The sequence below is a fragment of the Prionailurus bengalensis genome, chromosome C2 (genome assembly GCF_016509475.1).
Source record: "Prionailurus bengalensis isolate Pbe53 chromosome C2, Fcat_Pben_1.1_paternal_pri, whole genome shotgun sequence".
NCBI lineage: Eukaryota > Metazoa > Chordata > Mammalia > Carnivora > Felidae > Prionailurus > Prionailurus bengalensis.
The window spans coordinates 125,881,881-125,909,292 of NC_057350.1; the positions used below are offsets into that span (position 1 = coordinate 125,881,881).

At 38.6% G+C, this 27,412-nt stretch overlaps 1 protein-coding gene across 3 annotated transcripts in view; it reads right to left on the reverse strand.

Annotated features, from left to right (window-relative positions):
- The window catches only part of ARMC8 (armadillo repeat containing 8), a 108,222-nt gene that overhangs the window by 15,247 nt on the left and 65,563 nt on the right, over positions 1-27,412 (reverse strand). For all 3 annotated transcript variants that reach the window (XR_006299488.1, XM_043595314.1, XM_043595315.1), the window contains 6 exons: positions 15,588-15,670; positions 15,194-15,275; positions 11,425-11,511; positions 8,665-8,757; positions 5,441-5,590; positions 4,290-4,385 (listed from right to left, as the gene is read on the reverse strand). Coding sequence is in view for 2 of the 3 variants with exons in the window: in XM_043595314.1 (XP_043451249.1) it covers positions 4,290-4,385; positions 5,441-5,590; positions 8,665-8,757; positions 11,425-11,511; positions 15,194-15,275; positions 15,588-15,670 (591 nt within the window). In the remaining variant the exon portion in view is untranslated. The remainder of the gene's footprint in view (positions 1-4,289; positions 4,386-5,440; positions 5,591-8,664; positions 8,758-11,424; positions 11,512-15,193; positions 15,276-15,587; positions 15,671-27,412) is intronic.

Genomic DNA, 27,412 nt, shown 5'->3' on the forward strand with positions numbered 1-27,412 from the left:
TACACAGATGTCCATGTGCACACGGCACACACACATACTCGTGTGAACAACGGGAGATTAATGATATGGAGCAGGGACTGGCAAATTATAGCCTGCCGGCCAAATCCAACCCACTCCCTGTTTGGCCAATAGAATGTTCTTGGAAAATAACCATGTCTACTTGCTTACATATTGTCTATAGCTGCTTTCAGGCTAGAACAGCACAGCTGACTGGATGACCTGCAAAACTTAAGATATCTACCCTGACCTTTGTAGAAAAAGTTTGCCAAAAAAAAAAAAAAAAAAAAAAAAGTTTGCCAACCCCTGAAATAGAGAAAATAGAGGGGAAAAAAAAATCAATGAAATCAAAAGCTTCTTCTCTGAAAAGATCAATTAAGTTGATAAACCTCTAGCCAGACTGAACAGGAACAAAGGAATCACCAACTAAAAGAACAAAAGGGGAGACAAAATGCAAAGAATACTACAGACTTTAAAAAGATAAGAGAATATTATGAAATATTTTATGTTAATAAATTTGAAAAAGATGAAACGGACAAATTCTTGAAGGACGCAAAATACCAAAGCTCATTCAAGAAGAAATTGGTAACATGAATATTCCTCCTTCTGTAAAAGAAATAGAATTTAGCTAAACACGTTTCCACAAAAGAAATACAATGTTCCAGATGGCTTCACTGGTATATTCCACCAAAATTTAAGAAAGAAAGAATACCAATTCGTCACAAATTCCTTACAAAAACTGAGGAGGGAATGCCTTCACCTCATTCCCTGAGGCAAGCATTCCCCAATAATCAAATATCAATATTATCATCAGATAAAGACATCACAAGCTATACAGCATTATCTCTCGTGAATATAGATGTGAAGCATTTCTTACCAAATTTCAGTAAATTGAATCCAACAAAATATGTCAAGAATAAGACATAATGACATTTTAATATGGTGTACCTCTCCATTTATGTAGGTATTTTTTTTCATTATCAGTGTTTTGAAGTTTTCAGCATAGAGATCCTGCACATATTTGGTGAGATTTATACATAAGTATATCATGGTTTCTGAGCTACTATAAATGGTACTGTTTTTAGAATTTCAAATTCTACTTGTTCACACCACTATATGAAAAATACAATAGCTTTTTGTAATCATCAAGGCAGTATGGTACTGGTACAAGAACAGACACTCAGATCAATGTAATAGAATAGAGAACCCAGAAATGGACCCACAAACGTATGGCCAACTAATCTTTGACAAAGCAGGAAACAATACCCAATGGAATAAAGACAGTCTCTTCAGCAAGTGGTGCTGGGAAAACTGGACAGCGACATGCAGGAGAATGAACCTGGACCACTTCCTTACACCATACACAAAAATAAACTCAAAGTGGATGAAAGACCTCAATGTAAGACAGGAAGCCATCAAAATCCTCCAGGAGAAAGCAGGCAAAAACCTCTTTCATCTTGCCCGCAGCAATTTCTTACTCAACACGTCTCCGGAGGCAAGGGAAACAAAAGCAAAAATGAACTACTGGGACCTCATCAAAATAAAAAGCTTCTGCACAGCGAAGCAAACAATCAGCAAAACTAAAAGGCAACCAACAGAATGGGAGAAGATATTCGCAAATGACATATCAGATAAAGGGTTAGTATCCAAAATCTACAAAGAACTTATCAAACTCAACACCCAAAAAACAAATAATCCAGTGAAGATATGGGCAAAAGACATGAATAGACACTTCTCCAAAGAAGACATCCAGATGGCCAACAGACACATGAAAAAATGCTCCACATCACTCATCATCAGGGAAATACAAATCCAAACCACAATGATACCACCTCACACCTGTCAGAATGGCTAACATTAACAACTCAGGCAACAAAAGATGTTGGCAAGGATGCAGAGAAAGAGGATCTCTTTTGCACTGTTGGTGGGAATGCAAGCTGGTGCAGCCACTCTGGAAAACAGTATGGAGGTTCCTCAAAAAACTAAAAATAGAACTACACATGCACCCCCATGTTTATAGCAGCACTATCAACAATAGTCAAATTATGTAAAGAGCCCAAATGTCCATCGATGGATGAATGGATAAAGAAGATGTGGTATGTGTATACACACACACACACACACACACACACACACACACACACACACAGGAGTATTACTCGGCAATCAAAAAGAATGAAATTTTGCCATTTGCAACTACGTGGATAGAACTGGAGGGTATTATGCTAAGCAAAATTAGAGAAAGACAAATATCATATGACTTTACTCATATGAGGACTTTAAGAGACAAAACAGATGAATATAAGGGAAGGTAAACAAAATAATATAAAAACAGGGAGGGGGACAAAAGAGACTCATAAATATGGAGAACAAACTGAGGGTTGTTGGAGGGGTTGTGGGAGGGGGGATGGGCTAAATGGGTAAGGGGCATTAAGGAATCTACTCCCGAAATCATTGTTTCACTATATGCTAATTTGGATGTAAATTTTAAAAAGTAAAAAAATATAAAAAAAAAAATACAATAGCTTTCTCTATCTTGTAGCCTTGGCTAATTCATTGATTAGTTCTAACTTTTTTTGATGAGTCCATGGCATTTTCTATCAAGGCATTCATGTTGTCTGGGAATAGTTTTATTTCTTCCTTTCCAATCTACATGCCTTTTATTTTTTTCTTGCCTTATTGCACTTGGTAGCAACTCCAGAGGCTGCTGAATAAGACTGGGAAGAATGGACATACTTGTCTTGCTCCCAATAGAAGGACAGTGATAGATATGCTCACTATCTTGATTGTGGTGACCACTTCATGGTATATACCTATGTCAACATATCACAGTATACACTTCAAAAATATGTAGCTTATTGGATGTCAATATACCTCAAGAAAGAAAAAGACATTATCAGATAATGTCGGAGAAGAATTAAACTTCCAGCTAACAACCAGACAGTTTAAGCCTCCCATCATCACCTACCCACTCCCAGACCATCACCAAGATCTATATGAAGAATATAATTTGAGTCCTGACAGAACACATTACTGTTATTGGTCTTTTTTTTTTTTGGGGGGCCCTCATCCAAATCTTGCCTCAACTTTTTGCCTTGCTACACTTTTCAAGTTAAAGGAATTCTATCTAGGTGAGGGTTTTTATAGACAAAATGGACACCTATGCTCTTCAGGTAGAATATTTTGAACAATGCATCTTCTTCATTGTTGTGTTCAATAGATCCCATTCAACCTAATTTCAGTGATGCCTATGAGATTAGTTTTTCTGTGTTAAATTTTTATCAATAAACAAAGTTGTTTATTATTGAATTTTAAGAGAAATCAGCTACCATGTCCATCTTAAAATCACTTTGTCAAATATTTTTGCCTTTTTTGCTCACAAATTCAATCACAGCCCCCACATTCTACCACTCTTACTTCCTGGACTGTTCTGAAGCCTGAGGAATTACTCTCACTCAGGAACACAGAGAATGCGGAGCATGGGCCCTGCACTTAGACTCTAGGTTCAACTCTCCACTGATGACCTTGGGCAGGTTTCCTCCACGCATGAAAGTGTACAGCTCAATGAATTTTGAAAGTGAACACACCATGTAGCCAACATCTATGTCAGAGAGTTGAACATTACCATTGCCTCAGATCTTGTATTAGAAATTTAAGTTTGTAGGTGACCTTTCTTTTTATGACAAAACAAAAGATCCTATAATAAATCCCAGGAAATACAGAAAAGTTAATTCCCAAACTGTCCCCTGATGAATGCAGGGTCTCTGTATTTTTATGCCTACCCTAAACCTGCCGTACTGAAACAAAACAGAAAGTAGAAGTATGGGATAGGAATAAAGAACAGGGATGTATTAGAGTTAAAAAAATGAAAAACGACTCCCCCATAAGGGATTATTTTATCAGGGTGTTACAGGAGTTTCAGTTCAGTGCATGGTGGATATAGAAAGCTGGAAATGATGAGTCCTGGAGAGTAGATTCACTCTGGGATGATCAAAGGTGATATCCCTATATATACAGGGACAGTGTGCACAGTGCATGACACAGAGGGTGAAACTACAGACTCTGGTAATGTTTTCTTCTATTCTGGGAGGAAGAATTCTTGAAGACAGTTTCAGGGGTGATGGAGGATCTTTCTTCTCAAATCTTCCTGGTCTCTACAGCACCTCTGATCTCAGCAATCTATCTTTCGCAGATCTGAATATTCAGGAGACTCCTAATGAGGATCCTTCTTGATATTCACACGGGGAAGATTTTCCTCAGGGGAAAATAAAAGGGGGTGGGGGGACACATACCTGCTCTTTGACCTCAATGTTATGCTCTCCTTCCAGAATAAGGGTGACGGCTTGCATAATTTGCTTCCCATGTGTACTCATTATTTTATCTATATGCTGCAAAATAATGGAAAACCCATTAATTATTATCTGGGGAACAGAGAAAAACACCATAGAAAAGAACAGAAAGCTTCTCAAAGTTAAACAATATAATACATAACTGCTTGAAAGAGAACTGCATACAGAACTAGATACCAACAGATAGTGTTTATCATAGTATAAAACTGCATTTTGCCTTCCCTCTCTCTCCCTCTCTATATATGTGTACACATATACATATAGAGATATACATTACGTACACACACATACATATATATTTTACATTTTTCTGGATGACTTGAAGATAAAGAGAACACAGACTTGGCCTGATAGAATACGGGACTGCAATCACTGGGGATCCTCAAGCCCAAAGATATTAAAGAAAAAGGAATTTTAAAAACGTATGGGGAAGGGGGAGAAGCCAGAGACATGGAAAATATGGCACAGATTTACTAATACCCTGGCGCACAAATGTACAAATAAGGCTCAGAAAACAAGTGAGGCACAAAGGAACCACCATGGTTCATCTACCTGAATGTCACTGACACTGTTGTTCATGGAACATTAGAGAACAAGGAGAGGGACCCCACGAGGCTCAGCCTCTCCTGCTTTGACATATACCCACTGTTCCCCATGCTGACATCTTCAGAGGTCAATCCAGTAAATGTTGGCAGGGTGAGGAGCTATCTATGGAATAGCACTGAGAAGGATTCTTTAAATGGAAAGAAGCAGAGGCCCCAGAGGTAAGTGATTTAGGCAGATGGGAAAACCCACTCTGGCCAGCAAACCAAGTAAGAATAAAGTGACATATCAAGGCCGGCTCACATCTAGCATGGAGTAAGGAGAGGGAGACAGGACAGGCAGTGGAGGAGTGGAGGGTCAGGTGGCTTTATGGTAAAGCAGCTCCCAGAACACTTATGCAAGTGATATTGATACTAACTTCAAACTTCTTTGAAAGGGGCAGCATTTGAATCACTTCTGGGCAGATATCGATGGGAACAGTGAGGGTGGACAACGTTTCGCACTGCACATGCAGGGGTAGTTCATCTGGAAACCTGGATGATTTTACTTACAGGCCGAGTAGAGAGGAGATTTCTAAGAAGTCCCAATGTCTTCATCAGCACATTCAAATCTGAATCTGATAATAACCGGAAGAGCTGTTCAGTACTCAAGCTTCGTAAAATATCTGCTTTTATTTTTTGTTCAGCCTGAAATGCCATATTCTGAAAGGATTAAAGAAGTTTCAAGAATCATGCATAATTTGCTTTATTAAATTATATTTTAATAGTAACTCTGATAATTTTCAAAGTAAAAATAAAAGCTGCAGAAATCCTTAAATTTAAGTCACATTATGTTTCTGAATCCTGTTAATCACCTATTAATTATATCAAGAGAAAGATAACTATAACTCCTATATACCCTCCTGTATAAGGAATATGACCACTTCCTGATATGGGCATTTGAGTGTCTTAAGATTTGTCAAATAAATACAAAATCTACTGTTAGTTTTAAAAAATTATTCAATTTACTTAGACTAAAAAAGGAAAAAAAAACCCAAACAAAAAACCAGTTCACCCATTTCTCCCACCACTGCCTCTGGCAACCACCAATCTATTATCTGTATCTATGAGCTTGATTACTTTTGTTTTTTTAATTTTTATTTTTTAAATTTATTTTTGAGAGAGAGAGTGCAAGTAGGGAAGGGGCAGAGAGAGGGGGACAGAGGATCTGAAGTGGGCTCTGCACTAACAGCAGAGAGAGCTTGATGTGAGGCTTAAACTCACGAACTGTGAGATCATGACCTGAGCCCGAGTCAGATTCTCAACTGACTGAGCCACCCAGGCACCCCTGAGCTTGGTTACTTTTGAGAAATCTTTCTGGTTATCAAATTGCCTTCTGTGCACTTCAATAACAAAATTACTGCTAATGACTATACTGTGCCACCCATTTTGAGAATAACTAAAAAGGACTTCCAGGGGCGCCTGGGTGGCGCAGTCGGTTAGGCGTCCGACTTCAGCCATGTCACAGTCTCGCGGTCCGTGAGTTCGAGCCCCGCGTCGGGCTCTGGGCTGATGGCTCAGAGCCTGGAGCCTGTTTCCGATTCTGTGTCTCCCTCTCTCTCTGCCCCTCTGCCGTTCATGCTCTGTCTCTCTCTGTCCCAAAAATAAATAAACGTTGAAAAAAAAAAATTAAAAAAAAAAAATTAAAAAAAATAAAAAGGACTTCCATATTATGGGTTCAAGTTAGTAGTGGATTTTGTTAACTTTACCAGCCCTGAAACACCTAGTATATTCACAGTACTATGCTAGGGTTGATATGGCTGGGCTATATTATATAGGAAGCTCTTCAAGGGGTAGGAGGTGAATCCAAATTACTAGCAACTCCAGATGGCTGGTGTCTATTTTGCTCCTTTTTCTCCTTCCTGCACAAATTATGGCTTATCCCAGCTTAACCTGAAGCTATAAAAACATCTGAAGAAAATAAAAACACAGCAAATTCCAAATAACTCGTAAATCAACTTCTGGTACAAAAATCTCTTGTAAACTACAGACTTATTATAATACGTGGTTATTGCCCTACAGGAACTTATTTTTAATTAAGGAGCTAAGACATGCGAAAGATGAAGTTACCTAATGACACAAGGTGGCATGGCAGAGTAAAAAGAGTACTGGGCTGTGTCACAAAGACCCAAGCCAGGGGCGCCTAGGTGGCTCAATCAGTTAAGCAACTGACTTCAGCTCAGGTCATGATTTCACGGTTCGTGAGTTGAGCCTTGCATCAGACTCTGTGCCGACAGCTCAGAGCCTGGAGCCTGCTTTGGAATCTGTGTCTCACTCTCTCTCTGACCCTCCCCTGCTCACACTCTGTTTCTCCAAAAAAAAAAGGAAAGACTCAAGCCAAAGATGATTCCAGGATTTGATATTTGGTGGGCAGAGAAGAAAGCAGCAGCTGGTTATACGGTGACTAAGGAGAATAAGATAGTTAATATGGATGAGGAGTGGGATAAGTTCAATTTTCAACAGTAAATTGTACCTGTCAGGGAGGCCACAAATGAAGTCTCACAGGCCATTTAAGTGATAGACCTGGGAAACAAGGGACAATTTTGTTTGGGTATATATATTTCAAAGTAACTTCTATTAGGGGGCGGTGAAACCATGAGAGTAGGTGAAGTCCCTGAAACTCAAGTGTAAAGGGAATTGGAACCTGGGTACTGAAACTGGGGAAACATTCCCCGAGAAAGAGGTTAAAAAGGTGGCTGGGAAGAAAGTGAGGTTAAAAAAAAAAAACAAAAACAAAGCTAACTCCTGGGAAAGAGTCTCAAGAAAGAGAAGTGCTAACAGCTGATGCAAAGTTTAAGAGAAAAATACCCGAAACTACTGGATTCGGTGTTTGCTTAGAAGATGATTATTTCTATCACAAAGTTTGTCTGAAAAAACAGCAGATATACATGGAACAGGAAGAAGAATATGAGTCTGAAACAGGTTCAGAACCTTTTGTCATCACTTATTACTTGTGACAACCTGGATGATTCATTTACCCTCCAAGTCCCAGTTTCCCAATTATAAAGTGGATATAAACCAATATAACTCAAAACAAGAATTAGAGATAAAACACAGTGCTTAGTGTCTGATGCATAGTAACTAAATTGTAACTACTATAATTATGTTTGAAGAAATCCGTGTAGGATTTTCATTTTCAATTTCAACAAATTTTATTTTAGTAAATCTTAAGGAAAAATGGTTATTGACTTCATAGTTACAAAGTTTTATAATTTAGATTACTACGAATTATTTACTAGAAGTTATTAAGAAATTATTAAGCACTTATGCATTGTTCTGTTACACTGGGCAAGTTACTTAATCACTCTGTGCTTGAGTTTACTTGTCTGTGAAATATGAATACTCCTGGCTTATCTTATTTCAGAGTTGTTATAAAGAGCAAAGGAGACATGAAAGGGCTTTGTAAAGCAGGTAGCTTAAGGCAGGTATCAATATATTCATGATAAGGAAAATTGGCTTTCTCCATGTTTGATGTCCAGTTTCAACATGTATCCACTTTCCTTAATAATAAAATGGGAGAACTGTGGCACCCAGTGAACGTGCAACTTGCTTATATTCAAATCTGAAAGCTGACTACTCAGTCTTCCAGGTCCTCGGTCATTAGAAAACTGGGCCAAAATAACATTTTTTAAAAAGCAGATTGCAGACATTTCAAATTACACATTCTTTAGTTTTTACTTTGATAACAGCTCCATTCTCTTTGTAAATGATGACATATATAAAAGAACGAAACATACCATTAAAGCCCAAATTCCATTCACTCGCAAAGCGGGATTTTCACTTTGGGTTAATCCACAAAGTAGTTCCACAGCTCCGGATTCTAAAATTGGCTATGATTGGAAAGGAAAAATGCACAGTTTTAAAGTCAGGTTTGCGACTGAATGTATATATACCCTGGCACTCTGTCTATGGTTTCTTTCCTACTCTCACCCAACTCCAAGCGACTTTCACAAGGATACAAAAATTACCTTGAGAAGGGCAAGAACAGTTCTTCTCTTAATAATTCCAACACTAAAGATAGTCCCAGTCATTTCTCTTTTCTATGTAGTTCTGAAAGACTCCGGAGTTGTCTTAATTTCTGTACATTCCACACATGACCTTATGATTCCACTATCTAATTCCACATTCTCATGCTCACCGTCATTTGAGATGCTCACTCCCTGCCTGCTGCACACGTGTATCCCACGTGTTCTTTACCTGCTGGGACTATGACAACATGGTGGCTTAGACGGAACTTACATAACCAAACTCTTCTTTCCAGATTGTCAATGTTATTCCAAACATGCCGCAGAACCCATCTTTTAGAACTACTGTCAGGACTACCTATGAATGGTACAAACAAAACTGCCACATACTTTTATAATCATGCCACGTTTTACATCTAACATAGCATACTTTATTACTTAGGATCCTTGACTGAAAACAGGTTTAATAATTTCTCAAAAAAAAAAAATTCACACCTTAGAGGAAAGATCTACTGTCACCAAAGAATGCTTAAAAGGCTACCTTTCAAGTGGGTTCCAGAACTGTCTTAAGCAATTCAGACTTACACAGGGGAAAAAAAGGGCAGTGCTTTTCAAAAATTTTTGGAAAAGGGTACACATTCCTCCACTTGTACAAATTGGTTTTGTTCTTTTCGAAACCTTTTTTGAGTATGGTGGACACAAAATATTACATTGTTTCAGTTGTACAACAGTGCTTCAACAAGTTTATATATACATCATGCTATGTGTACAGCCCATCACCATATGATGCTATTACAATACCTGTCACTCCTGAGACTTACTCGTTCCACAACTAGAAGCCTGTGTCTCCCAATTCCCTTTCATCCATTTTGCCCATCTCCCCACCTCCTGTTTTGTTTGTTTTTTATTTGGAAGTAACTTCAAACTCATAAAGCGGCAAGGATAGTATAAGGTACTTCCACTTATTCTTTTCCCAGATTCAACAATTTTTAACATTTTGCTGTATTTGCTGTATCATTATCTCTCTCCTTCTGTATGCCCATATCCACATTTACCTTTTTCCGAACAATTTGAAAGTAGAGCATATACCCCTCATATTTCAATATGTATTTCCTAAGTACGAAGATGTTCTCTTAGATAACTGCAGAGCAGTTACCAAATTCAGAGAAATTAACGTTAAAACAATACTTTTATCAAATCTATAGTCCGTGTGTCAATTTTGCCAACTAGCCTAATAAATGCTTTTATAGCATTTCCTTCCCTTGCAGTTCAGGGTCCAGTTTATTTTTAATATTAAAAAAATGGGGGCACCTGAGAGGCTCAGTTGTTAAGTGTTAACTCTTGATTTTGGCTCAGGTCATGACCTCACGGTTCCTAAGTTTGTGCCCTGTTTCACAGTGATAGGGCAGAGCCTGAATGGGATTCCCTCGCTCCACCTTTCTCTGCCCCTCCCCCGCTTGTGCACATGTGCATGCACGCTCCTTTTCTCAAAATAAATAAACTTAAAAATTTTCTTTAAAAAAAAAAATCAATCACATTAATGATCCTATGCCTGAGCTCATCTACCTCACTTCTAACCAGACCCTGACTATATATTTGGAAGGCAGATCTGAGGCAACAGAAGAGCTGTTTGGGATGATAAATGGTATTGTACTGACTGCAATCAGATCATCATCACGCCAAGAACCCCAGGACCAGGGCAGAGAAAAACAGATGGAAACTATGGCATCCTGTCTAGACTTTCTCTTCCTTCAGAATAACTCCCAGTCTCTCCCCATTTGTTCCAAGATTTCTGCTGGCTGAATAACTGTCTCCGAACCTCCACCTTGTTACTAAATGCCTTCCTAATTATAGTCAAAAGCCTACAGGTGTTGCAATGCCAAAAAGAAACTCAACACAAATGGAACTACTAAATAAAGGGTAGTGGCTAACCCTTGGCTCGCAACTGGGCAGACCAGAGATATTTTCACATAATAAAACTAACTTTATAAGGCTCCTTCCCTCCTTTATTAAAGCTTATTGTAGTTTTCCCTAGTCTAAAAACAATACATACACATGTAATTTGTAAAATGTACAAAAGGGAAAAAATATTCCCTCTTGCAATCCCTCCCCAAACAACTACCATTAACATTAAACATTAAAAAGATGATTTTCCAATGGCAGCAGTTATTTCCTTGAAACGATTTCCAATCCTGGTTTATAATATTGAGTCTTCATTTATTCTTTAGTATATACAGTTTGAAAATAGTCTATTACTTTTGTAATTATTCCTTACATTTGCAGTTGTGGGCAGTTTAGGTTAACTGTAAGCTACAATATCTTTTAAATAAGCTTCATATGCCAGACAGAAAAGGGAGAATAGGAAATTAAAACCGTATTTTGAAAAATGATTTAATTTGCATGCACACCCCTCATCAAACAATTCAGAAGTAGTTTTTAAACCCCAATCCTGCAATTTCAGTTAACTGCTGTGAAAATTATTTGACTAAGCTCTAGACTGGGCAAAGCCTAGGAAGAGAAATTGATACTAACCTCTTTGCTTGGAGAAAATTCAAGAAGAAGATTACATAGCATGGAAGATGCTACTACTAGGATTTCATCTGGTGCATTCTGTAAAACCTATGGAATTTAAAAAAGGGATGCTATTAATGGTTTGGAACAATGAAGGTGAGATCATAAGAACAAATGAGAACCAAACACAATTTATCTTGTAATGTGACTTTTCATATCGGAGAAAGAGTTAGGAAAGATCCACTTGATACCGTGTCAAACCTTACCTGGTGCTCTAATTATGACTAAGACCCTTGCACCTCTCTTGCAGGAGAAGCTACAGCCCCACTGCCAGGATGGCAGGTGCTGCACAGAAAGAGACAAACACAAGTCAGGGAGGGGGTGCTCTATGCGACAAGTGTGAACACCACAGGATGGCTTTGGGACAAGTTAGCTCCATTTACTCCATCACATCAGACCACTTATGAAACCACAAAGTTGCCCTAGGGCCTGAAACGTTCTGATGTATGTTGTCTCTAGAAGGACCTGTTTGACCAAGAGCATGGATGAGTCAAGCTACTACACAGCTAGGGCAATGTGGGGACTGGTTTTCAGCACTGGAATCACAGCCCTGGTCCCAACCCTAATCCACTTACTAGATGTGCTCAAGTTTACTTAAATATGCTCAAGTTTACTTAACCTCTCTGAGTCTCTGAATTGAGGAAAACTGCACTTCCTTCGTAGGACTTTTGAAGATTAAATGTGATACGGTGAATGTTAAGGGAAGCAACATGAGAATAAAGAACACAGACTTCCTGAATGCAAACTTCAGTTCCAACACTAAATAAGTATACTAATTCCTTGGCTGTAAAGTGGGGATAATGGTATTGTTGTGAGAATTAACATGTGAAAAAATTTTAGAACAGTAACTGGCACACAGAAATGCAAGTTTTTAAAGTTAATTTATTGTCATAACTGTTATCATCCACCTATAACAGGTATGAAGTAAACAAACTGCCATGGACTCCCACTCAACTCGGAAGACAGCAAAGCACAATGACAAGTGTTAGTCACCATTAGCTGTTATCAGAACCTGTGGTTTCTAGATTCTAAGAGAGAAGGCTTCAGAAACACCACCACTTATATGGAATATCCACTTCAACTAAATCCTCTGCACCAGCGATCAGATCAGGATTGGGCTCATGATCCCAAAAGGAATCTTAGAAGATCTAGTTATACAAACTGGAAATGGATCATCGCAAAAAAAAATTCAGAGTTAAACATGTTATCTGCTTTCTTCAGCTAAATCAAGTCTCAAGTTCCCAAGAATAAGCAAGAATTACAAAATAGAAATAGTTCTTTTAAGATACCGCATTTTAACTCTCCTGTGCACCGTTACCTAGTCGATGAAGATCAAATCTCATATACTATGCATCCTGATCTCTGAGTTTGCCACAACCCCCTCTGAGATTATGTATCTTCCCTTCCTATATCCCTCAGGTACACGCCCTACCCGTTCTTTAAGCTCATCCCCATTCCACAAGCTCCCTTGAAGCCCTTCCAGTCAGAAGCTGTTCCATCTTCCTCTGAACACATCCTGCCTTAGTTTCTGACCTTTCCTAGGACCCTTATTACGGCCCACTATTCAAATTCTTTGTGCAGCCATGCCAATATCCTTTGCTATTAACAAGTTTAAGCTTCTTAAAGGACTAATCTATCTATGGTCTAATTTATCCTGGCCCCTATCAACTGAATGGCAGTGCACAAAAGGGGTGCTCAAAGAATGTGAATTAATAAAAACAGGGGTGCCTGGGTGGCTCAGTTGGTGGAGTGTCCGACTTTGGCTCAGGTCATGATCTCAAGGCTTGTGAGTTTGAGCCCCGCGTCGGGCTCTGTGCTAACAGCTCAGAGCCTGGAGTCTGCTTCGGATTCTGTGTCTCCCTCCCTCTCTGGCCCTCCCTCGCTCATGCTCTGTTTCTCTCTCTCTCTCTCTCAAGAATAAATAAAACATTTTAAAAAATTTAAAAAAAAGGAAAGCAATCATTTTGCAAAAATTATACTACTTAGAATCATTGGTAGAAATAAGTGAGTGCCTACCAAGGCTTTAAAAATTGCTTTAATAATTGACTTTAAAAATACTATTCGTTGTTATATAGAGATTAATGCACTTTTATCGAGTTTTATTTTCAAATGAGGTAACAATGATAAAAACAGGATAGATTCTATGAAAATTTTAAAAGCATTACTCAATGTAGTGTAAGATATAACACTGAAATTCAGAAGCAGACATCTAACACTGACCAAACAGAATTTCACCAAAATAAGGACAAAAAATGACAACAAATAAAATTTTTAATTAAAATCAAATGCCTATTCTTCTATAGTTTGCTAACCAATAGTTGAAAACATAGCAAAGCAAAAGGGGAAAAAAATCAATAGCCATGCAAACAGCCTTTGAACAGAAACCTAAAAGTATCTGAAATAAATCAATGATTTACTTCCAAGCTTTTAGTATTACATTTTGTGCAACAAAGTAGTAGTTTGATACACTCACATGTACCCAAGTGAATGAAATCCTTCTACATGGCTCACCAAACCTTTGCCCAGGTAGAACTAGCTAGAAACAGCATGTTGTTCCACTTCTGATTCATATGAGCTGAGCAATTAGAGAAAATGGCTCCAGAGGAAATATTTGGGAATTATTTTGGGAAACAGGAGAGCATTAAAAAAAAAAAAAAAATCTTGAATGGACAGAATCAATGAATCCAGATTATGCTACTATGAAAAAGGTGCCATCTAAAAACAAGAGTGCCGATTGCAAAACAGCCTTCCTGAAGAGAGCACTGGTCCAACTCTTTCACCTGGTGCTAATACCCCACCCCTCTACCACAGTATGAAGACATCCTTATGCTTCCTACCTACATGGACCATACATAGTGTTTCTGCTCATGCTGTTTCTCCCTCTGGAAAATCCTCCCGCCTTCCTTTTTTCCCTCAAAGCCCCACTTCGTATTTTTCCTGCCTGAAGCCTCCCCTATTTCTACCACAATGATGTCTCTACTGTAACCTGAAGCTTTAAGATGAGAGCAAGTGGTCTATAGTGTGCCCAGAGATTTTCATAGTAGGTACTGAAAAACAAAAACCAAAAACTTAAATAAAAAAAATTTTGTCAATTAAATGCAAGGTGTATGATGACTTAAAAAAAAAAAAAAATGGTGGACCAGAGACCAAGTTGACCTATGGTTCTGTAATATATTGGGGGGGGGGGGGGCGGACATCAGCAGCCACCTGATGCCTAGTTGAAGTCTTGATTCAGACTTATTTGGCCTGAACGACTTTTTTGTTTTTGGCTCTCAAGGAAAGCTGTAAGACCAAAGAAGTGATATTGGTGTAGAGAAGCAGAAGATAACACTGTGGTAAAAAAAAATATCCAGGGATTCCCAAAAGACTAGGAACAAGTTATATCTCTAAATGGCTGATTTCTTTCCTTCTTATAATTAAAAATTACAAAGACTTTGGATCAAGTCTAAAGTGTAATAATACCAAACATACAAGGAGATTAAGATGAAAAACTAAACTTTCGTTTAAGAAAAGATAACTAGGCATCTGTTTCCCTGTCACACTTGAGATGCTGACCCTGGAAACAGGTTCAGCAGACCTTGAGATGCTTACAACATCAGATTTGAGGAGATAAATATTCAAAATGTTTTAAACAAACATCAGCCATGCTCCTAGACCGGGAGGGCGGTCAGCTACCTCAACTCTCGAAAGACTCTGTGGGAATGGGTGCTGCTTGCTGCTTGCTTCTTACCTTCATTAAAGGTTTCCACACAGCATGATCCTGGAAACTGGTTCGAAGCTGCTGCACAGATCTAGATAAACTGTGCAAACATCTACAAAGAACAATCAAAATTAGCTTCAAAAGAAGCTCAAACTTTTACTTTTCAAACACACTGCTTGGCATTTCACTAATTACTGATATGCACTTCAAGTATATCTATAGACATTGTTAATTCAACTACTTCAGGGCTTCAAGGGCTTTTCAAGCTAGCTTCTCTGTTAAACGATGCTACACACTGTATGAGTTCACCTGAGAATACTTTTGAGTAACATTTGGATTCTGCGCTTACTCAGTGAAGGTCCGGAAAGGAAACAGGTTAAACACACGGCAAAGGGTTTTTATTCAGACCATTTAAAGCTCATACCTGACGGCAGCTAACCGCACCTTGACACTAGACTCAGACAAGCCAGTCACAATTCGGTCCATCATATTTTCAGTCTCAATGATCTGGAGAAAAAGGTTAATGCTGCATAAATAACAACATGAAGACGACAAATTTCACTGCTTGTAAATGCAAGTACGTTAATATCCATCAGACGTTTAATGTTGTTTTTAGCAAGAGTTTTGACCCCTGGAACGATCATTTTGTGGTGGGGGCAGGCAGCTAGCTCATCAGAAATATCTGATGAAATACCTTTCACCAGAAAGGTAGTACTACCCACTAAGGACCTGCCAGAATGATAGGCATTAAGGGGGCAGGTTTTTTATTTTTTACAAACACTGAAAACAGTAGCTACATGGCATAAATATTGCAGAGGTGTTGTGTAAATAGTATTGAGAAAAAGTAAAAGATATAACTGAATTGTCATTGGGCAGGTTCCTGCCAGAGTGAGATTCTAGAAAAATCGTAGTCCACACTCAGCCCTTTATGAAATCTGCAAGTTTCTGACAGAGCCAACCTGTGACTACTTTCTTACCAAGCAAATGGAAACTAAACTAAATATTTAGAAAAGTAACCCCTGCCATCTTTTTACTGTAACTCTATGTCCTGTTACTGCGGTCAGAAAGCTTTTTTTGCTTTTTAATTTAAAAACAAGATAGCTTACAATCTTCCTTCATTTAAGCAACGTATACATACAAAATAAATACTGTGTGGAAGAAATTAAACTTAACTTGTGTGGTCCTATGGACAACCCATATATTAGAAACAATACTAACACAATCCCAACAAAAATGTTAACAAAAAAACCTAATATTCGTTAAGTACGTCTATGTGCTAGGCATTGTGCTAATAAGCTTATTACATTATCTGATTTAACCCTTTTTCAGGCATTATTATGGTTATTCTCATCAGCATATTGGGAAACTGAGGATTCTAGATGATACAGAGTTTGCCTGGGATTACAAAACTGAGAGGAACCCAGGCATCTGACTCCAGAGTCCTGACGCTTAGCCATGCTTGTGATAGGGCTGTGGCTACAGAAGTGTGCCTGTGTTCACAAGGTTGTCCCCAACATGAGTGACACATTAATGGGAGTCCTCACTCCCACAAAGGAGAACACCTGGAAAGATCAACCTGGGGAGCTTAAAAAACAAAAACAAAAAACCTCAGGCCAATTAAATCAGATTCTGTGGAGTAGGGCTCAGGCACCTGTTGGCAGAGTCCAGTGCGTAGCCAAGGCTAAGGATCACTGAGCTAGACCAAAATGACAGGAGTTAGAAGGCTGACCTCAGAACAGGAGCGGGTGGGAAATCTCCAGATGTTCAAGCCAAATGGGAAGAGAAAACAGTGTTGAAATTAACAGTGGTGGGGAGAAAAATACCAACTACTAAGAACATGCAACCGTACTTTAGCTATGGAAGAGGAATAGTTTTTTATGTATCAATTTGCAGGTTTCAAAGTGACAGAAGAAAACGTACATATTGATCTACTCCTCTCCCCAGACCAAATATAATCTCACCCTTACTTGTATGCACATCACCCTGTCCTGTTCCTTCTAGGCCCTCAGCTTCTATCTACTTTTGACCCTCACAGACCTTGCTCCCTGACCTGTATGCCCTGCTCAGATACACCACTTAGTAGGCAGATTCCCCGTTTCACTGTCCTTCCACCACTCATTCCTGCTTCATATCCCAGACCACTGATACTACAATGGAAGTCACCAAACCTGGCAGCCTGGTCTCAGTGTAGGCTATCCCACCTCAGCAGGACCTTCATTCCTGGGTCCATCAGTGCTGCACTGACCGGCAAGAGATTCCAATATCCCCTAGGATGGTTGCTTCCTATTTCAAATTCTTCCCACCTCCTCATGCCCTAATTCCCTCTGTGCCCACCTCATTTTTGCAGGGACTTTGCTTTCTTCCTGGGACACAACTTCCTACTTCTCACTAATATGTCTCCAATATTTCTCTTCACTCTTTGTTGAAGTGGGGTACTTCAAGCTCAAAGCCCTTCCACCCTGATCCAGCAACTACTTTCCACACCTCTTTCTTGCATCTTTATTCTGCCCCACCCCACTGGATCCTTCTCTGGCTACCCTACTGCCCATTTCCACCTTGGCTTAAAAAAGACACAAGTGCCCAAACTTTAACCTCTTTAAGCTACAGTCCTCTCACCCCTTCCCTCCCTGAAATGGTCGCATGTCCCAAGGCTCTGCCCATCTCTCATCCTACGTATATGACAAGGCTGTGACTTCAAAATCAGCTTGATATTCCCTCATCTAACATTCTTTATTCCAAAAATAAAGTGGTGGTGCCAAGGGGTGGGAGCATATGATTACTCTCCAAGAGCTGATTATTTTGAAGATGGTACTTTGGAGATGGAGAACAGTTATTAGACTGGCTGCAGGTGCTTAGGAAACCTGATTAGGGGCAAGACTTGAAAGAAGCTTCTAGAGGCACCGGGGTGGCTCAGTCAGCTGGGCATCCGACTTCGGCTCAGGTCATGATCTCATGGTTCATGAGTTCGAGCCTCGTGTCAGGCTCTCTGCTGACAGCTCAGAGCCTCGAGCCTGCTTCAGACTCTGTCTCCTTCTCTCTGCCCCTTCCCCACTCACACTCTCTCTCAAAAATAAACATGAAAAAAATTAAAAAAAAAAAAAAAAAGAGGCTCTAGATAATGTTTACTGGCCACATCCAGCCAAAGATGTAAATCTGCCAAGGGACAAGTGTAGCAATCATTAGGCATATAGATTTGCTCTATAATCTTGATCAACTCACTTGACCTCCCTGGGCCTTCAGTAAAATCAGGGAAGAGAGCAATGATTATTTGACTTCCTCCCCAAAAATCACGTTAGATGGGGCAAAATTATCACATTGTTCAGAAGTGACATGGGAAACAAGATACGGTAGAAAAGACAAGATAGTACAGGTCTAGTTAGACAGGAGGTCAAAATCAGGGAGCGGGCAATTAAGAGCAAACAGGGCACAGCTCCTATTTACATGCCCACATTTATTTATTTATTCAGTAAATACCTGAATGCTAGACATGGTTTTAAAACTCGAAGACAAAATGGTGAGGGAGAGAAAGCCCTTGTTCCCACCAAACTTACAATGTAGGATAAGCAAGTGCAATGAACTATTTAATGAGTGCTGACACTCTATGGAATCTATGGAAACTATGTTAGCAAAAAGCACTTTAGGGATGACAGGGGCCATACAGTTTAAGGCAGACAGAGTGAATTAAGCATCTACCAATGGTGAGAGGAAAAACATCCATTCTCAGACTAGGATGTTTTACTACTGGCTGGGAAATGGCCACCAATGACCTTACCCGAGAATATTGAGGCTTAGGCTAGCAGACAGTGGAGAACTATGTCAGCAAGGCAGTCATTATAACCATCAGAGCAGAGCCTCATGCTTTAAGTTTCCTGGGGGGGTGTGGTGAACGGTATTTTGGAGATGGAGAATAGCTATATTCTGGCTGCTAAACCTTTCCCCTGTGTTAGGATATAAAATAGGACTATTTGGAGGTATCTTCTCTTTTATGTACAAGGTGACCCTTCTTAGGTTACAGTCTATCCAATGTCTACAGTAGGAGGCCTGGATTTGTAACCAAACTTGTTGTGGAGAGACTTTAGTAACCCTGCTAAAGTTCTCGAAAGCCCACTACTTGAATGCCTGGTCTACTTTCTCCATCAAGGTATCAGTCTAGGAGCAAAATAATGCAAACTCAGAATGTGAACCTAGGATTCTGATCCACAAAGGTATTCTAAGAGCCTATGTGAATGAGCAACATGATCTAACTATGGTTTTGTATTCTTGAGGGTACTGAGGTCATCTGTGCAGGGATAAAAGGAGCATGATAGTGAATATACTGACCAAAATAAAGATAAAAATGTGATTATAAGGCAGAGAAAGGTTTGGAATCAAATTCAGAGACAAAATTTTCAGGTCACCTGGGAAGGAGTTGGCATTGGCTGTTGCCATAGCACTCTGACCCCCATGAAGGTCTAATAGAGTATCAGATAACTTTTCAGACCTGGGGTTAGAAAGCCAAGCACAATAAAACATGTTCTCCATGGTGCCTTTCAACAACTTCGGTACTGTGCTACAAAGCCTTGATAATGATGGAGAGCCAAGTCCCAGCCCCTGCAAAGGATTGGAGGTCTTTCCAGCCTATAAGAGCAATGCCAAGTAAAGCTTGAAATTGTTCTGCCTCATGATTCTTGCTGGAGATTCCCCAGCCACAGTTCAGCAAATATGCCCTATGGCACAGCTTGTGAATTTGCTTAAAAAAAAAAAAAAAAAAAAAAAAAAGGGAAGGAAAGGAGGGAGAAGTGCCTCTGTTACACAGACACTGTGCCTGACCAGGAATATAAGTAGTGGATGAACCTTCAGAGTGGAAGTGCCATTTTTCTTTCTTTGCTCTTCTCAGGGGCCTGGGTTATAAATTTAACTACAGAATTAACTCATAAAAGAATGCTGCATTCTAAATTGATCAAGTTTTAGGTCAATGGACTAGGTGCTATGCATTTCTCTGCTGGTGTCTTTAGTCTTCATGACTACATGCTTTTGCTAAGCTTTTTTTCTCTGTCATTGTGGCTCTTGCAGGTAGATGAGGATCTGACACTTCTGTTATTGGGACAGGAGAACTCTATGGCCTGTGGGAGTAAAGGGCAGTCAGCCTAGAAGGTGCATGGGGGAAATGCAGAACCCAGATAATCCTAAGGTTCCTGGAACACATGGGAATGTTAATATGATGAAAATGGCCTTGGCTTATAAGGAAATTCCCTAGTCTTCAATGAGCTCTAGTGAACTCACATTTTAGTTGTGGCCAAATCATATACCATCTTTTCCTCAGAGCATATGAAGAACTGGAAGAGTCAGAATTAAAAACAAGACCCAACAATTCTTCCAGCATGACCCTGGATGAAGCATTTTCCAGTACTAGCAACTTCAGATTGGACTTTGAACTGTGATCAAAACAGGTCAAGCAGAGGATTCGAAAACCAGGCAGATTCTTAGTGGTGTCAAGAAACTTCTTAGACAGCTCAAAGTGGGTGGGTATGGAGTTAAGGGAGTTGGATGGTGAAGTGGGCATTTTCTTAACATCAATTATTTATGCTAATGTGCACAATGGCGAGGCAAATACAATTCAATTCCAGGTAGGCTAAATCCCAGAAAGTTTTAACAGAGGATGACAAGAGAGAACTGGTCAGAAAGAGTGAAGACCTGGAATCAAACTCTGTAAGTCAGAAGAGGCAGTTCTAAGACCTAAGCAGTGTGTTATTAAATCCAGAAAGTCTAGTTAAAGCAGCAGGGACTAGCAGCCAAGCAGGATGCAGCACATGGAGGTCAGGAAGAAAGAGTAGGTCTGACAAGGAAAAAGGATCTACAATAGACACTGAACCTATTAGGTGTGGATGGCGTCTCTTTCGTCTAATAAGTGTTGATGTAGAGGAGTCCCAGGGGCCACTATTTATGGTCTAGCCCCTCCTAAAACTTATTTTTCTAACGTCAGTGAAATCAAGAGACTCATTTTAGAAACAGGGTAGATAGGCTGGAAGGATGGAGAGGGGCTATGAGATGACAAGATAGACCCTAAAGTGAGAGAAGCATGTACAACCAGCTCATTTGGTGGACTGAGTGAAATCAACAGGGGTCTGGAGAGGGATCCATTCCTAAAAATGGAAAACCGAACTTTCCCTAGGTTTTAGGAAGTGACCATACTGATTTTGCCAGAGAACACTTAACCAAAAGACATGATGCCACGCATATCATGGAAATGCACTTAATATTTCTAATTCTTGAGTACATCCTTCACCAATTCCTTTATTAAAACAAAAGAGCAAAACACACACACACCCCAACAGCACATGGCCTCCCATGAAACAAACAAGGGGCAGCTGCAACTCCTGCTCCTGAACAGGTTCAGCTGGGAAACCAATTCTCTGACTACACTCTTCTCAATGCCATTGAAAGTAGCAGACTTAACTATCTGAAAGAATTAAACACAGGTATGGTAATTTTTTGGTTGAAAAATGTTAAAATCTGAAGAGGATTTAGAAATAAATTCGTCCAACTTCTTTAGTTCATCAAAGAGGTCTCTGCAATTCAGGAAGATTAAGTCACTGGTCAAGGTTCTCTAGGCAAATGGGGACAGGGCTAGGGCTCCACTAGGTTTTCTTACTTCTAGTGTAAGGTCCATTCCACTTGTGCTTAAGGATGAGATTTTTGCTTAGCCTTAGTAACTAAATTGAGATCTGACTTGGTAAACCGGGGAAAAAAGAGAAGTTAAAAAGTTATCGGTGCTAAAAATAAATAAATACATACATAAAGTTATCAGTGATATGGAAACTACAGTCTATATACTGACATCCAAGGCCAATAAAAATTAGTACACTATACAAAAGAGGTCATAGTTAATAAACTGAAGAGCCAAGGTGGGGGGGCAGGAACAGGTACAATTCACAGGGCCTCCAAGAAAGAAAATGACAAATCAATGATTTAGCTTGCCTGGGGGTAAAAATGCCAAAGGTTGAGAGAATGGAAGTCAATGGGGAAAAGATAAGCCAAAAAAAAAACACTGTGAAGAAACCACAAGAGTGGAGTTCCACTGACTTTTCCATTCAATTTCCTGATGATCTGATCTCCATTCTAGAATCAGGATCTAGCTTCCACAGATACTACCTAAATAGAACTAATACTCTACTGTTCTCAGGCCAAAAGCTCCATTTGTTCTAGATGAGAACAGTAGACTTCCCACCCACAGCCTATTCTCTGTGATATCTTTGCCACTGCTCCAATGTACAATTTTCTGACATTTTCCTCAAGCAAATATTTTTAAAATAAAGGGTAGTTTTTACCAAAGGCTTTTTTTCTACAAGAGCTTCTCTTAGGACAAATCACTGATCAACACATATTCTGGAGTCTCACTAAACATTTTACAAAGTATTTCTTCCATTCTCTCAGTCTTCCATCGCTCTCTACTCCCACATTTATACCAAATTTCTCTAACTTAATGATCTTAGGAGGTAGGGCGTGGCAGGAGATAGTTATCTTCTCTGAGGCAGAGAAGCGAAAGAAAGCATTCTAAGAGTTGATCCTCAGGGCCTCATTTTCTTCCTTTCTCTGGAAGGCAGTGAACTAAATTAACACCTAACCCCTCCTATAGGCCTAATGGGAACAACAGCACTTCACTTTAAGAGTGAGGTCAAGGTGGAAGGGGTTCTTAGGGTGGGCCCATTCTAAGGCTTCTATATTTCATTCTTGCTTTTAAGTCCCTTTAGGTAGTATTTTGTAATTTCTACCTCAGGACCTTTTTCTCTTAATTGCTGAGCAACTTTCACTTATGTTAAATGTTTAGAAGAAATACTCAAAATTATTAACTTTTCTGTGCTTTGGAAAGAAGTGGGAGCTCTCTCTTGGCCCAACTTCTTTTTCCCCTAAAACCAAACACAGTGTGTCAGAAATACTTATGATGTCTAAAAACAGATCAACACTATGGAAAAATATTTCTCTATATATAACAGTTTGATTTTTAAAGCTCAATCATCAACTTAATGGAAGGACATAAATAGCTGCTGACTTATATCAGTACATAAATAAAACCATTAAAAACTACTTCTCAAATAATAGAACTAGAAACTTCCTTTCCATCTTTTACTGTTTTCCATGGATCTGAATAATGGATTGCCAAGAACTGTGCAAACGATGGCTCTGCTCAGCCCCTATTCCTCTATATACACAGCCATGCATGCAACAGTGTTGATTATCCCATAGGTTGGCTGGCTGAATTTTAATGTCCAGACATACACAATTTATTCAATAAACACAAGCATAGCATCTACTATTTGCCAGGTAATGCTTCTATGGAGTTTATATTCTAGTTACGAACATTATAGCTTAACAACGAATAACTATTAAAAGAAGATACAAGTTGCCTCAAGTTTAAATCTGTTCTAAAAGAAAGCTATCTTGGGGCGCCTGAGTGGCTCAGACGGTTAAGCGTCCCGACTTTGGTTCAGCTCATGATCTCACGGTTAGTGAGTTCAAGCCCTGTGTCAGACTCTGGGCTGACAGCTCAGAGCCTGGAGCCTGCTTCAGATTGTGTCTCCCTCTGTCTGCCCCTCTGCTGCTTGCACTCTCTCACACTGTCTCTAAAATAAACAAACATTAAAAAAAAGTTTTTATAAGAAAGCTATCTACAAAATAAAAGCTGAAACAGTACCTGTCTGACATTAATTCTGGATGCTTCCTTTATAGAACGCTAGTTTACAATGTGATCACATCTAGACAGTGTCCTTAGAAAAACATTTCCAAATGATGTAGAACAGAGATATGAAGATCCTTCATTCTGTGGGTCACAACTTCTGAAAATGATTTTAATATTTTACAAGGGGAAGGTGAAGCTGCTTTCAAATAAACTTTTTTCCCCACAAATAAACCCTTATTTGAGATGGACTATTATATAAGAGATGGACTCTTCCAGATTCATTCATAATAGCTATTTTAATTACAGCTGTATTTTAATCATATCTGGCTGTACTGATCATGATAAAACTGGCTTTCAATGTAGACAATGCTTTTTATTGCACACATAAGGTACTGGAATTACAACATAGCAATTAGTGTCTCATCTTAACTACTTTAGAGTGTAAGCTCCTAGGGGCACCTGGGTGGCTCAGTCACTTAAGTGTCTGACTTTGGTTCAGGTCATGAGCTCACGGTTCATGGGTCCAAGCCCTGCACTGGGCTCTGCACTGATAACTCAGAGCCTGGAGCCTACTAGAGATTCTGTCTCCCCCTCTCTCTGCCCCTCCCCTGCTTGTACTATCTCTCTTTCAAAAAAACAAAAAAACAAACAAACAAAGCCAGATGAATAAATGGAAATAAAGCATCTCACTACACAGTTTGTACCAAAAACTATGTGATAGAAAAGACACATTTTCTGAATCTGATGTTTTTAACCAGCTAATACCAGCTATTAAGTTCCCTCAACTGAAAGCATTTTCAACTATTTTAGACTATCACACATTCTCCTGTAAATTTTCTTGCCATTGTATACCATAATTTGGCTCTAGTGATGGTATTTAACTGTACATGAATAAAGTTATCGTTAACAGCATGGGCTTTGGAGTCAGAGACTGGGATATGATATAAGTGCTATCACTTACAATCCGGGTGGCCTTGGTCACATTGCTGATTTCCTAATCTGCAACAGCTATCTCACAGGGTCGTAGGAGGTTTAAGGGTGATAACATGCCAATGCTTAGCACAGTGTCTAACACACAGTAAATGCTCAATAAATGGTAGCAGTTATGTTAAATTAGGTTTCCTAAATAGGTTATCACTTGATATAAGTATCTGAGTTATATAAGTTTTGTATGCCCCCATACCATGTAACATAATGCTTCATATGTTGTAAAGGCTGAATAGATGTTTGTTTAATACATGAACTGGATCTTTATTTTTCTCTTTGGGATGGTGAAAAGTCTTATTCAGGCAACTTTGCTAACCAATATACAGAATCTAATAACATTTCCTACATAACTATTATCCAATTTGTCTGGGGTCCATTATATGCCAAAATCATTCAAACAACGGAATCAACATGTAGAAAAGTATCCAGTAACAATATCCTATCATCAACACTTGATAATGTCTCTTTTGCAGGAAGTTAGACAACTGACCTCTCCCCCCTCCTGTGGCTTTGGTATGGTCCCATCTTTCTATATAGTCCATTACAAAGAGGCAAATGGGAATCAGAGTTTTTCACCACACCGGTTTATGGTCATTTATATTTAGCTATGCATTACCAGCATAAGGTGAGCCAATTTTTTCTGTAAAGGGCCAGATAGCAGATATTTCAGGCTTTGTGGCCTTAATGATTGTGTCATTAAGTACTCAATCTGCCACTGTAGTGGAAAACAGCCATAGGCAACACAAACAAAGCAACATGGTTTTATTCCAATAATACTTTATGAATATTTTGTCAATTATATTTCGATAAAACTGAAAAAAGAAAAAAAACCTTTATGGACACAAATTTGAATTTGACTTTTCAAATGTCAGGAAATATTCTTCTTTTGATTTTTTTTTCCCCCACCAACCATATAAAAATGCAAAAACCATTCTGAACTGGCAGGTTACAGAATTATTACATAGGTAATAAGTACCTACAGGCTATTGTTTGCCAAGCCCTATACTAGCATTTATAATTCTGGGGAAAAGTGTAGCAGCAATGGTCCTGGTTCCTTACCACAAACTTGACTTTCTTAAGGTCTACTACTCCACAAATATTGTATCATCCCATACATTTCATTCATTTCCAGGAAGAATGTTCTGAAAACCCAATTAAATTACTAATTTTAGAGCTCTACAGATCTAATAAAGATATTTTAACGCATTTCTTGGTTTATAAGATATGTCTTAATTGTTAGACTGTAAACAAAATAACCAACTTGTAGTTCATACTTTAAGAATAAGAACTGTAATTCATTGGTTAACGCAACTACAGTACCACAACTAATAACAGAACACTCAATTTTATGTCTCCATTTAATGAAACTGAAATAAAAATTCATTACTTCATTTTATAAATACCTCTATTATGTATATAGCATTATCACTCCCAGGTTTGCTTCTTTCAGTATGCTGAAGGCCAACGGTCTCAATTATGTGGTCAAGTGGCAAAACCTGGTGTACTGTCCCAGTTAACTCTTTAAAAATACTTACCATCATGAAAGAATGTTGTAGAGTTCGTTTAAAATTCTTTGGTAGATTAGCCTTAAGAAGATAACTAACAATTTAAGCACAGATTAAGTCAAGGAATTCTGAATTCTGCATGAATTTTATTATTCAATAGCAGAGCCAAGTCCTGAAGAGTGCTACTTCTGTGGTACCGTCGAAAACCTTCAAAATGTTCAAGGCGTTTGCTTCAACACGCAGGCTAAGGCTCAGAAATAATTCCTTGCATCTGCCCAATTTCATGGCAGAGGCAAATACAGAAACTTGACACTGTGCCTTTTAAATGACCATTTAAAATTACTCAACTTTGCAAAAAATATTTAAAAATATAAATTCATGGTATAATCATACTGTTACCCAGAAGACAAACTAGCAATAAAATCAAGCTACAATGGATGATAAAAATATTCAAAAGTGAAATGCTCAGGCAAGTTTTTCACAGCAGAAAGATACTACGAAAAACTGACCTATATTTATAAATATGCTTTAAAATCTTGTAACTTTAAAATTACAGAAGAATTTACATTTGTTCAAAATTTGAACATTTGTATTTGGGTTAGGATTTTATACAAATGATGACCCTTTGGTGAAATGACATCTAAGGCAACCATGAACAGTAATACTTAGATAACCAAAGTTAGGTAGAATTTGGCCTCTTTACTCTTCTCAAGACATCTATTACCTATGATTTTGACCCATTATTGATTTATATTGTAACATACTATTTAACTCCAAGAAACAAATTATATTTGATGCTTTGGAGAACATGCTACAGCTATGCCAAGAAAAAGTTTTAAAAACCAGTATTTTAAAATCTAAGAGTAAAAAGACATCATTACAACTAAAGAAAAGGCTTATGCTTCTGAAATACATTCTTTTTACTAGAATAAGTTTTGGAAACTCTTAAAAATTTATGCCCCAATGCTGTTCAGCTTTTCTAATACACTTGAAAATGTTTATTTTTAATCTTCCAATGAAATCATTTAAGATATTCTAACAAACGCTTCCATTTATTGAGCACCTACAGGCACCATGCTAAATATTTTAAATACATTAGAT